The following is a 13,077-nucleotide window of genomic DNA, read 5'->3' as shown; positions in this document are numbered from 1 at the left end:
ATATATTGCAGCAGTGCTCTGATTCATCAACACATTCTTGATTTTGGTCAAAAGTGAGCAAACGCGGTACCCACTTTAAGCAGAGCCCACTTATCACAGACAAATGGTCATGTAATAATGACTTCTGATATCTTTATTGTGTCAGTTATTTCATGCATGATTTTGTGCATGATTTCTTTATATAATATATGTTCTGGAAGAAATGCTGAATTTGGGCCATTCAAGCGTTCAGCGTCATTGGTGTCCACACAACATCGTTTAAGATTAACAATGAACTTACAAATTTGGTTTTTTTGCGACAGACCAGAATCGCCATAACACCTTTCAAGCCCATCTTGATTGCAAAGGTGTTTTTTCTCCTCAAGGAGAGAACTTAAAAATACGAAATAGAGATTTTTTCATAATTTTTTTGAAAATTACAAAAAAATTGCAAAAAAGTAACGTCTCGAAACCAATCGCAGCTTGTTAACTAAAGGTCCAGATATCATGAATTTTTGACATATCTTGTTTGAAGATTCGCTATTATTCAGAAATAGTATGTAGGTTCTAATCGCAGTGATACCATATATGTGTCAGATAGGAGTGATGTTGAGTGATGTGTTTGGTTAACTTGTACTCCGTACTCCGTCTGAATAAAAATTTCTTCAATTTTATTTGTCAAGAATCGTATTAGGCACATGATACCGTTTGTTTTTTCTCTCTCACGGTAAAGGCTTACTTGAGTTTCTATAAAAGAAAAATCCGAAAAGGAAACAAACGCTGATTAGGAAATCGCTTAAAGAAAAATTAAACATTGGCATTAGTTTATTAGTTCAAATTGTCTTGATTTAGCAAAAAATCATAAAAGTCTTTATTTATAGTTAGGAAATGTATTCTTAGCAATTTGTGATTTATTTTTTGACTAAATTTGCGACAAAATTCGTACCGACTAATACTTATTCGGTCTGCCGGGCATGAAACAAATAATACAATTCCTTGAAAAAGAAAAAAAAAAAAAAAAAAAGAGTCGAATCCAAATGACAGAGTTTACAATTTTCTTTAACCTAACTTAACATTTATATATGTATACGCACACTGACATACATAGCCAGGGAAACCATCAGAGACATGGTGACAGACATAGACATTTGCTTAGACGCTCAAATAACATTTTAAAATGCATCACGTTCTTATAATGGTACTTTCTCTTGCCAAACAACAAATTTTGTTGTAATTATTGCAATTGTTGTCGTTCTTACTAATACAGATGCCATTGGTAATAAAGATTATAGTAATGACGATGAAGATGTTGAAGCAGTGTTAGTCATGTTTTTCAGACAGTGGCTGCTTTTCAAGCTTTATGTTCAATTACATAGTTTGTATATATATATATATATATCTATGTAGGTGCGTATCGCACTTAAATAAAAAAAAAAATAAAAAACAACAAAAAAAAAAGTTGTAATGGAGAAAGCTATGTGCGCTTTATACGATAACTAGCGGACCTCCATCGTCTATAAAAATTTAATAAATTTTACCTTCTTGTAACATCTAATGGAGGAATAGTGAAAGAATTCCCAAAATTGCCTTTCATTTGATTTAAATAAAAAAATTTGCACTTATTTTATATTATCAATTAATCATCACCAGAACAGAATTGATGGCCAGCTAGAAGTTTGAAATTTCAAAACAAACGGGCAAAAAATCGTTATGAGAATGATTCCGATTGATTGACTGACATGCCCACAATGGACTGAATAGATTTGTAAAGTTTTGTTTGACAGAATGCGACTTCACATCGCACAGGGCGACTATAAAATCTTACTAATAAAAGTTAGAGAAATCCGTAGACATCGACTTTCCATTCAACCCTACTTAATTTAAGTAAACTCTTTCGTAAGCTATAATGTTACAAGGCTTCGATCTTTCAAATGGGCGTGATGTGAAAGTTATTATAATGCTGAACGATTTGGGTAGAGATTTGAAATGCGATATGAACGAGATTTACTTAGTCGGACTAAGTTAGATTAATATTGCGAGCAGTCTCTCTTGCTCTGTAGTAAATAATTGCTTGCTCTAAGGGTCAAATTAAAAAGTAAGCATAAGACTGAGGATTCGAGTTGCGAAATGTGCTAGCAGTCTCAGCCTCATAATGTGTCGCCTAATTGAAAAGGGTCCAACCGTTATCCATTTGCTGCCGCTACTCCAATTTCCATTCTTAATAGTATAGCTTGGAAATGGAATTCCCACTTTCCATTTCCTATATGGAAACAGTTGTGTAGGAGAAATGCTAATTATAGAGTTAAATTTTGAATTAAAATAAAGCCAGCCCCATATTAATTTATTTATATTGTTCGGATCATGTTTGGTTTACTCTATTGTTTTTGCAAAACTTGTGATCAAGAAATTTCCATAGGCAGACACCCGAACATGTTTAGGCGGATTTGGAATTTAAGGCTGCGCATCATTAGGTAAAGCATATAGAGACTCTGATAGTCTCCTTCCGAATATCTGAAATGAAATCGAGCCATTTTTGAATAAATTGATAACGCGTAGTAACACATACGACAATAATAGGCAAAAAAACAAAGAAACAAAATCGTTATCCAAAATGAACGGAGCAATGTGTATGACAGCAAATTGCGGATTGACGAAGCGCAAGGAAATCGTATGCGTTTTGTGGAATTGCAAGGATCTCAAGTAAAGTTGGCTCTAAATGATGGCTTTTTTGAATTAAATATCTGGGATATCATGGTGGCATTATACCTTTCTCACAGAAATTGTTAAAAACATGCCACGAGACTTTTTATACTCTACGTCACTCGTGGTACAAGCGACTATTAAGTTTGTGAGGATATATGCAACACCGAGAAGGACTTGAGATAGACTCACCTTTTTATTATACAAATCGGTTTAGAAATTTATACTGAGCTTGGCTGACCGTCTGTCCGCCTCGTTTTTTTGTGTTTAACCTACAGGCTGCAGGCAGATACTTAGATAAAATTTGGTATACCGATTAGCACTGACACTCGACCTAAGAGTGAAGGCTATTGAAAATGATTCGGATCGAATCACTTTTTCGATAACTAGCCCTAAAATGTCTGTCTTTGAAAAGTCTTCTATTTAGATAACTGCATTAAGCGGTGTAGAATATTTAATGGGGCGACGTGGTCCACTATAATCTTATTACTTGCTTTCTTGCTCCACATGATATTAGGTATCTTAAAGAGAATATTTGTTGATTTCTCTTATTTATATATCTTGGAATTATAATCGATCGTTGATCGATGCCTATACCCAGTAAATAATTTCTTTGAATAGCTGTGTCAATAAGTCGTTGAGTTGTCACATTTTGAAAACATTTAGCAGAAAAAAAAATTATTTTCTTAGCTCCTGTTTTTTATGTTTATTGGTTTTCACCTTGATTTCCCAACGCATCGAAATCTCAAACTAAGTAAAACAAAGCTAATATTAATTAATTTCACGTTTTGATGAAGAAGATGTACCACGATTTTAACATTTTTTTCCTGACTAAAACTAAGGATTTTTATGAAAATGGCATTAAGCCACTGGGAGAAAGTTATAGTTTGAGATGTCATATTTTATGGTATAAAAACGCAACATACAATATGAAATATATATATATATATATATATATATATATATATTGTATATATTTATATATTAAAAAGATTTTTCTATTACCTAATAGAAAGTAATTAAAATACAAAGAGAAAAGTTCCGCTTCAAAAGAAGATCAGCGTTAGAGTAGCTCATCAACTTATCGTAAATGGTCTTAACTGAGCGACGTATAAATTACTAAAAATAAATATATGGTCATTATCAGTCTGACATACATGCAGACATGCTGCAATGATAAGTGTTCATCTAATCAGAGTGATATTAGCTGCACATGATGAGCAAAGTAAGATATAAATAAGATTTCCAAACTGACCATATATTATAAAATCCAAACAGGGACAAAAGAATACACAAGAAATCGTAAAAACGAGTAAGAAATAAGAAAAAAACTGATATTTGCTTTCAGGCGAAACTTTTATAACCACTACTTCAAGTCAATAAACGAAATCTGTGAAGCGTTTTTATATCCATCGCTGAACAATGATGGGGACATATCTATTTTGTCAAAACGTTTGTAACGCCCATCAGAGAGCTTCACAGATCCTGCAAAGTTTATATATATTCTCGATAAGCATCAAGTTCTGAACTGATACATTGATGTTCGTCCGTCCGATTGTTTGTCTATGTAATGTTTGTGGCGAGCACTTTGATTTTAAATTTTAAATTAAAAACATTTAAAGTTCTTGCCAGCATGTAGGTATTGGGATAATAAGCCAAATCGGTCGAAAGACACATCTTTGGAAAGGAATAAAGAATTGATCTTTTGCTTATTGCTCATAAACGAAAGTAGTGCATGTACCTCTACAAAAATGGGAAAAACAGCCATGTCTACCCAATTTTTTAATGTGTTACAATTTCATTCGTTTTTAAGATATTTACATAACACGCAGAAGAGAGCTTTAAAACCCCCATCAGGTATATATAAAAGCTTGACCAGTTCGGAATTCGGAATACATATAAGCATGTGCGCCTGCTCGTCTATCCATCAGTCCGTTTACCCAAACACTAAACTTTGTCGATAACATGTCCAAGATTGTTTAGGCCACTGAAGGGAATGCTGTGACAATTAGGAATTAGGAACGCCGTCCGCTTTATTGTCTACTGTAGGGGTGGATGTTAATAAGTGAGTTATGATCATTTTACAAATCGATGTAAAAGTGCATAGGCCAAACTTGTGATCACGAATTCCCAAAAAAAAGTCGTCAATTTAACAAGTAAGAAAATTATACTCGGTCGTGACCGAATTTCTTATACCCGTCACCGCTTTCTTAAAAACGATAAAAAAAAGTGAAAAAACTTGTGGCTGAATCTTCACTTTCCCTAACTAAAGAATGCTTTACCACAAATGCTACAGAATTGCGTAGACAGACATCGGGTTTTTGAAGCTTCCTTCTGGGCCTTTCAACAGGATAGAAAAAAAAAAATTTAATTTTCATACATCAAAATTTTAAGTACACATGGCCGTTTTTTTTCCAATTTGTTTGTAGGAAGACCAGAGCGTTCTCTTTGAATTTTGCGCGCACATTTTTGTACATTTATCTGCTATAGTTTATGAGCAAAAAAGAAACTTTTTATTCTTTTTGAAAAACAGAGGTACTCTCAGTCTACATGATGTTGTGCGCGTGTCCTTCAACCGATTTGGCTCATTTTCAATAACAGCCTCCACGCAAAAACTTCCAATTCTGTTTCTGTCAAATTTGAAGTCGATAGCTTCACTTTTGCGGTCAGGAGAATGTTTACAATAGACTTTACTCAGACGGACAAACGGACAGATGGACATGCTTAAATCGATTAACAATTTGATACTGATCAAGAATATATATAGTATGTGGGGGGTCTCTAATGCTTTCTTGTGGGCGTTGCAAATGTTTTGAGAAAATGAATTTGATTCGGTTCATCGTTCGGTGACGTGTATAAAAGAACATATATGGAGGCCATCATAAACTTCTGAAAGTGGATGTATCTTACGTAGGCTTTCGAAAATGGAAATGGATTATTTTGAGAACTTTATTAGTTGTAATGTTCCGAAATTTTATTGAGTCCGAATTTGTGTGAATTTTAACATTTTGATGATGAATGTATTTGTGTGTGCAATAAAATAATTTTTATTTTACAACTTTTCTCTTTAAAGATGACTTTTGGCGAAGAAATGGAAATTGGTAAAGGTAGTGATGATATGTCAGATCATGAGAATGAAGTTGATCAGGTGGCTCTAGAATCAGAGCAGGAAAATCAACCGCCCCAGAAAATGTTGTATCAGCACAACTTATCGCAGCCGCCACAAGGCCCAGGGCCCGCTAGAAGTGAGTAAATTGAACATATATTTAAAATGAAACTAATATTTTGTCTTCTAAACATAGTCCTATATTTTACAGGCAACAATAAGGGCATTCCATTAGCATTAGGTCAGCCTTTCGGCCCGCCACCACCGCCCTCTCAGTTAAGTTATCAAGGACCTCCACCACCGTTGCCGCCACAACGTCCATCTACGTCACATGTACCGCAATCTTTGGCTGATTTAAGTATCGCTGCCTCTAGTACTAATGAAATTTGGGCCTCGCCGATTCAAGATATGGCTAAAATTATATCCTTGGACGTTAAGTGTGAAAAGAATGGCATGAAGGTTTTTGTGCAATTCGATAAACCCTTCTATGGCATTGTATTTTCCAAAGGCCATTACAGCAATATTAATTGTGTGCATTTGCCTTCGGGCTTGGGTCGTACGTCAGCTACTTTTGACATTGGATTACATGAATGTGGCACGTCTGGAAATACTGAAAATGGATTGTACGGCTACGGTCATGATTCGGGTTCTGGCACTTACTTTGAAAATATTATTGTTATCCAGTACGATCCACAGGTTCAAGAAGTGTGGGACCAAGCCAGAAAACTGCGGTGCACTTGGCACGATCAATACGAGAAGAGTGTTACATTTCGGCCCTTTCCAGTTGATATGCTGGATGTTGTACGCGCTGATTTCGCAGGTGATAATGTGGGCTGTTGGATGCAAATTCAAGTTGGAAAGGGACCGTGGGCTTCTGAAGTATCCGGTTTAGTAAAGATTGGTCAAACTATGACAATGGTATTGGCTATAAAGGACGATGATTCTAAGTTTGATATGTTAGTGCGCAACTGTGTGGCTCATGACGGCAAACGAGCCCCTATTCAACTTGTCGATCAACGAGGTTGTGTTACGCGACCAAAATTAATGTCACGTTTTACTAAAATCAAAAATTTCGGAGCATCAGCTTCAGTGTTATCTTATGCCCACTTTCAGGCATTTAAATTTCCCGATTCAATGGAAGTTCATTTCCAATGCACAATACAGATATGCCGCTATCAATGCCCGGATCAATGTTCTGATCCAAATTTACAAGAAGTTCATCATCTGCACGTCGGCCCAGAATCACAATACGGGCCACCGCCACCTCAATTACATGTCGATGCTTATCACGTGAGCGCTTCAGCTACTAAACGCCGCGATGAACGCCGTGCCCAGCGTCGTGCACGTGCATTGCATCCCGAACAAGAAGTGGGACTTAATCGCATTATTAAGGTCGTTTCATCTGGCGATTTGACATTCGCTATCGATGAAAATGTCAACAATACTGTTGCCGCTGCAGCTCAGACTATAGTTTTTCCAGCTCGAGATGATGGTCTTATATGTATGACCACTCCTGGATTTGCAATAACGTTAATTGTATTATTGGGCATACTAATGACCTCTTGCCTCATTTCAGCTGTCTTGTATGTGCGCCTACGACCATTTTCTACTGTTTCCGAAAAAGAACGTACAATCGCATTTACGAATCCGCAAATTAGTAGGGCGCTACCAGTAATATCAATTACATCTCCCCCGGGGCATAATACTCTATCGAAAACACAGACGCACTCATGAATCTTGAATTAAATTTTAAGTCCCAAATCACAGCAACAAGGCTTATGAAACAAAATAAACTTGTCAATAGAACTACCACGCAAGGTGTTTCGCGAAATTATGCAAATTTCTTCCTTTTTTTTTTTTTTTTTTTTTTTTTTTTTGCTATCCTTCTCTCCCTCATGTTATACAAAATTAGTTTAAGACTTGACTTTCGTCTTTAAGCATAACTTTATCTATAATACTTTTTCTCTAGTTCTTCATTATCTAGCTAACATTGAAGAAGAGGTTCTTTTATAGTGGGTTTTTTTTTTCGCTAGGTGACAGTTTTCTTTGCTCTATTTTCAATTTAATTTTATTGTTATCTCTTTATACTCATCACCGGAGGATAGAGTTAAACTAATCTTATGTTTCCGTTAACATTATATTCAGAAAGCAGCATCAGAAGTCCTGTCAAGTATGAATTTATTCAGTTTTGCTCGGCCAATCGGTCATCCTGTCTTTTCTAAAAGTTCCTGAGATGGAAACCTGAAATTTGATAACGAGCATGTTTCACCCTAAATATGTTCGTGGAAAAATAAATGCAAGCTCCACTACATAGTTCTTATAATATGGAATTTTTATGAAATGTCAATCCGATAGTCAGCATCAATGCTTATCAAAAGTGTTCAAATGGTGTCAACACACACATAGATCGCATAGAAATCGATACTTAACTTGTAAATAGCTACTGAAGACGGTGGGTCCTCAAGAGATTTCCTCAAAACGCATATAGTTTTTTGCTTGTTATTTCACCTGTCCTTCGCCAAGCGTACATACAATTCTGTAAGAGAGAATAAAACTTATACCCACACACATATATATATATATATATATATAACACACATAAGCAAGCACACACATCTAATTACCAACCCATCATGCAGAGTATGCACCGATCCATCGATTATGAGTAAATGCTTTATCTTTAACTTGACATTGTTACAAAAAGTTGACCATAGGCGTGTTTTTTTTTTATCTTTTAATATTGCAAACTTCAGGCAAGGCCTTTGCGCGTGGCCGGTGGATATAGAAAATTCGGCTAAATATCGAATATGACTTCCTCCGGCTAGTTCTTTAATAGAAAAATGTACTTCTTATTTTTCATTTAGTATTACGTTACTCCTTTCTTTAAAAGAAAAAGAAAAAAAAAAAAAGAAAAAAAAAGAACAAAAAACACTATTTTTCTTTGTACTTATTATATGAGTAATATTCAGTGCTAAAGCCATATTTAAAGTTCAAATTTCTTTTTTTTTATTTTTAGTTGTTTTCTTATTTCTTGCTCACTTTTAATATTCACCACCTAACAATGAATGGAGTGGTAGAGGGAGAGGGAGAGGGAGAGGGAGAAGGAGAGGGAGGGGAGGGAGAGGGGTTACAATACATCGTCTGTTTATAAGATCTATTAATATGTATCGGAGACACGCACCATAAACTTTATGAATTCTTGATGAGCATGATTTTCTCAGTCGTATATACCTATATAGCTACGTCCAACCATCCGTCTGCTTATTGTTATTCGTATTATTGCAAAATAGAAAGATGTGTTAGGTCGTTCTCCACTATCTTTATACAGATGCAAAAACAAGGAAAACCTACAACACTTTCAGAATAATTTTATTATTTTACGACCAACGCGACCTACGCGACCTAGGAAAAAGATATTGACAATAAAATGCCCAAACAAAATTACATTAATTGGCACGCACACACGCATAATTATAATGTGAAAACTTGAACAAATATATTTAAATATTTACTATAGGTGGCGGGTATTCAACTATTCGCCCTAAGGCGAATATAACCCCTTTGACTTGTTATAGTCTTGAATTTTATATATTTTTAAGAGACATCATCGCATTCTCGTGTTTAAAAAATAGATGCTTTCCGATTTGTAGTCATTAAATATATTAAGCAAACATTTAATAAGTTTAAGTTTTCCTATTTATTTACTTAGTATCTATTCATTTATTTATTTATTTATTTATTCATTTATTTATTTATTTATTTATTTATTGATTTATTTATTGATTTATTTATTTATTTATTGAAATACACAATTCTTCTATACATACAAACAAAACATTGTTAAATTATTCTAATCTCTTTATAAAAAGAATCTTATGTGTTCGCATTTTTCCTTTTGCGTTTATATTTTATTTATGTATTCATTTAATTTATTCTATTTCGTAAGCAAATTTAATTAATGGCCCTTTCTATATGAACAAAGTGAAAGAACTTGTAGCTTTTATTTTATTTTATTTATTTATTTATTTATTGCATTTTGTTTTTAACAAAATAAAGAACGAAGGTAAAGTGTTTTTATCCTCACTTCTCAATAATACTTTGTATAGAGTTTGATGGTAAATTTTAATCTTCTCTCATACACATAGTCTTCTTTCAATGTTCTAAGCAATTATTATTATTATTAATAAAATTTTTAGATGAATATAATATACACACGCATAATTCCCTTTACTTCTTCATATTATTTCAATTGATAGTCAGGTTATCTCAGGTTATCTTAAAGAACGAGTGAAAAACAAAAAAAAAAAAAAAAAATTAAAAAAAACAATGAGAAAACAAAAGGAAAGGATTTTCTTCATTTTAAATAACGATTTTAAAATCGGCCCATTTTTAACGCAGCAAACAAGTGATTATGTGCAATAATCCAAAATGTACTTATTATTTATCTTCTTGTTTCAAAATCCTTCTAGAGAATAACTATTTAAATTACTCGCTGCTTTATGTATTCTGCTTGTCGCTCAATATGCTCACGTACTTGTGGAAAGCAACTGTATATGCCCTTTGCAAAGGTGTGATCAATTGTCGACTGCTGTTAAAGCATTAAAACGTCAAGTCTTTTTTTTTTTTTTTTCTCTATTTTGCACCCTACACCACTTGTTGTACAAAGATATATTAAGTTTGCTGCGGACGTACGTAGCATACAGAAGGGCTTAAGATAGATCCACCTTTTATTATATGGATCGAGTCAGAATTATTTTTTGAAGTCTGCCTGTCCGTCTGTCCATCTGTCCGGCCGATTTTGCTGCGTTCGACCAATAGGTAGAAGTTTTTGAGATTTCATGAAATTTAGTACATTGGACCCAACGACGAACGTTATTGAAAATGCCATTCCATCCCCGTCGCCGTCATCATTGTAACTCTCTTCGCCGAATAATCATAATCAGCGAAATCAAGCTTAAATTAACAAGTAAATTATGCGAAGACAATATTAGCGATCGCAATCGAGATTGAGCGCGCAATCGCTAAACGTAAATGTATGTGAAATCACAAAAGTCATTTCAGTTTGAAAAATGTTAACTGTAAAAATAAAAAAAAGCAAAAGAAAATTCTTGAATAAAAATTGATCAATCGATCATACGTGATAAGATATTCAATAAAAAAAATTCAATTAATTAAGGAAACCAAATTTGCTATAAGCGCAGTCATATCAAAGGGTATAAAAAATTGATAAAAGGGGCAAAATTAATAGTGGGCGTTTAATAAGAGCTTTGACTATGTTACCAAACAACCAAGTGATATCTATGGGTGCAAAAAATTTGCCTTTTTTTGGGTGCGATAACAAGTGCGACGTGATCTATAATCAAGGGAAGCATGGGCAGGGGCTTAAATAATCGAATTACAACAGATATAATTAAGGAAAGGCCTGTGTCATCCGCTAATTTCCTTGCCTGCTCGCTTCTAGCAATGGAGAAACGGACTCATCTAAAATGCACTGTAGATACAAACTTAGCAAATTGAAATTAAAACTCAATTAAAGTGAGATCTGCATTAGCGATTGCCTTAAGTTATAAGAAATTACATTTGAATACTTATGGTAAAAAAAGGTCCATAATAGGAAGAATCGATAAATAAATGACCAGGAAAAAGAAAGTCTGCATATACTAGCAACTGTTTTTAAGGCTTCATATTAGGTATGTAAATAAGTAAGGTACCTACCAAAGCACGTGGCCAAAACCAAAAAGATTTCTGGACAATCAGATAGAACAAATCTTCAGATAACCAAATGGAAAATTTCATAGTTCTCCATAAGGTCGTACAAGTATAAGTATAAGTGATAATAAGAGAATTTAAGGCCAGTTAAAGCCAATTTAAAGCCATTTACTTTTTTATTGCGTAACATGAACTCACCAGTAGATACCAGGCTTACGTAAGGAATCGAAGGCGCGGAGGCAAACACCGAAGGAAAAACTTATGGCCAGTGACTTGGAATGCGCGTAATTTTTATCGACCATCAAAAATGGATATATCGACCACACGGTTGAATTAGAATATCAACAGCTAAAAATGTTGGCAAGGCCGATCGTTATACACTCTACACCACTTCGCTTAATTAATAATACACCAAGAATTATATATTATTTTTATATAAATGCCAAACTTTGCTGAAAGCTCTAATATCATATCTAATACTCAAACGTCAAAGTTGTCTAAATTTAGCAAACTTAATTAACTTTTCAAAGATTTTGAATCTTCCGTCATAACAAATCATAAATTAGGCCCTGTCAATAAAGAAGGATTTGCTTTCATGAAAACGCCTATATAGGGTGCGGTCTAAAGACTAGACCTATGTGGTCCAAATGCTTTATGATTGATTTACTAAGGATAAATTTTGATCGTAAAACCTTGAAAATTAGACGCTTTTGCTATGTAAAGACTTCGTTTTAATAGCGTCGAGTTCAAAAGATAGGTCTATGTGGTGCAAATTTGCTAAAGTTAATTTTTTTGTCAAATTGTTATCATGAACGCATTCTTATCAGAAACTAATAAAAAATAGATCTTTTTACTATATAAGGAACCGGTTTCCGTAGAAACTGTGTTATGGCAAGGGATTTAAACAATTGCCCTATCCGATTCAAAGTTTCAGCAATTTTTGTCGCCAAATTCTAAAAATTACAATATTTTTATTTACAATAATTTAACAAAATAACGCCTTTGATAGCGGTCCCTCCTCGGGCGAAAATATGTCAGTGTATTAAAATATCTCGAAAACTGTGACCTGTATGTTGAACATAAAAATACATGGGCAGCTATCAGACGGACAGACAATCGTTCGGTCTATTCAGAAAAAGACTCTGAAGCGACCGATATAATAAAAGGTGGGTGTATCTCAAGTTGTTTGGCGCACAAACTTAATGTACACTGTACCGCAATTAGAGTACGAAATGAATAAGAGATGGAGCGCATTGAGAGAAGAAAAACTCTCCACGCATCACGAGAACCTGTCAGCTTATTCATTAAATGACGCATGAGGGACGTTTACCCATTCCAATGAGAAACTTACTAACAATGCTAAGTGCAATAACAATAACAGCGTAAATGCACAAATAAGAGAAAAACCCAATATGGTTAGGAATTGATTTAGCGCTCACGATATCGGGTCCAAATCGTATCAAGTTTTTTATGCGTTGCGTGCATGTTTAACGATTTATTCGTGATATCATCTGCGTGTGATTAACAATATAAATGTGTATCGATGCTAAGAAGAAGAAGTAGCATAGTAAAGAATCAGCTAA

General features: G+C 34.2%; 1 protein-coding gene across 2 annotated transcripts in view; it reads left to right on the top strand.

Moving 5' to 3' along the window:
* Positions 1–7,572, top strand: part of LOC119637451 — an 18,552-nt gene extending 10,980 nt beyond the window's left edge. The window contains exons 3-4 of one of the 2 annotated variants that reach the window (XM_038033481.1): positions 5,753–5,924; positions 5,997–7,572. In XM_038033481.1, coding sequence (XP_037889409.1) covers positions 5,753–5,924; positions 5,997–7,519 — 1,695 coding nt within the window. In that variant the 3' untranslated portion in view covers positions 7,520–7,572. Of the gene's footprint in view, positions 1–5,752; positions 5,925–5,981 lie in introns of both variants that reach the window. The other variant, XM_038033472.1, reaches the window with a different exon arrangement.
* The last annotated feature ends 5,505 nt before the right edge of the window (positions 7,573–13,077 follow it).

This window comes from Glossina fuscipes, unplaced genomic scaffold (genome assembly GCF_014805625.2).
Source record: "Glossina fuscipes isolate IAEA_lab_2018 unplaced genomic scaffold, Yale_Gfus_2 0, whole genome shotgun sequence".
NCBI classification, from domain to species: Eukaryota; Metazoa; Arthropoda; class Insecta; order Diptera; family Glossinidae; genus Glossina; species Glossina fuscipes.
This window is presented reverse-complemented; position numbering and strand designations above follow the sequence as displayed.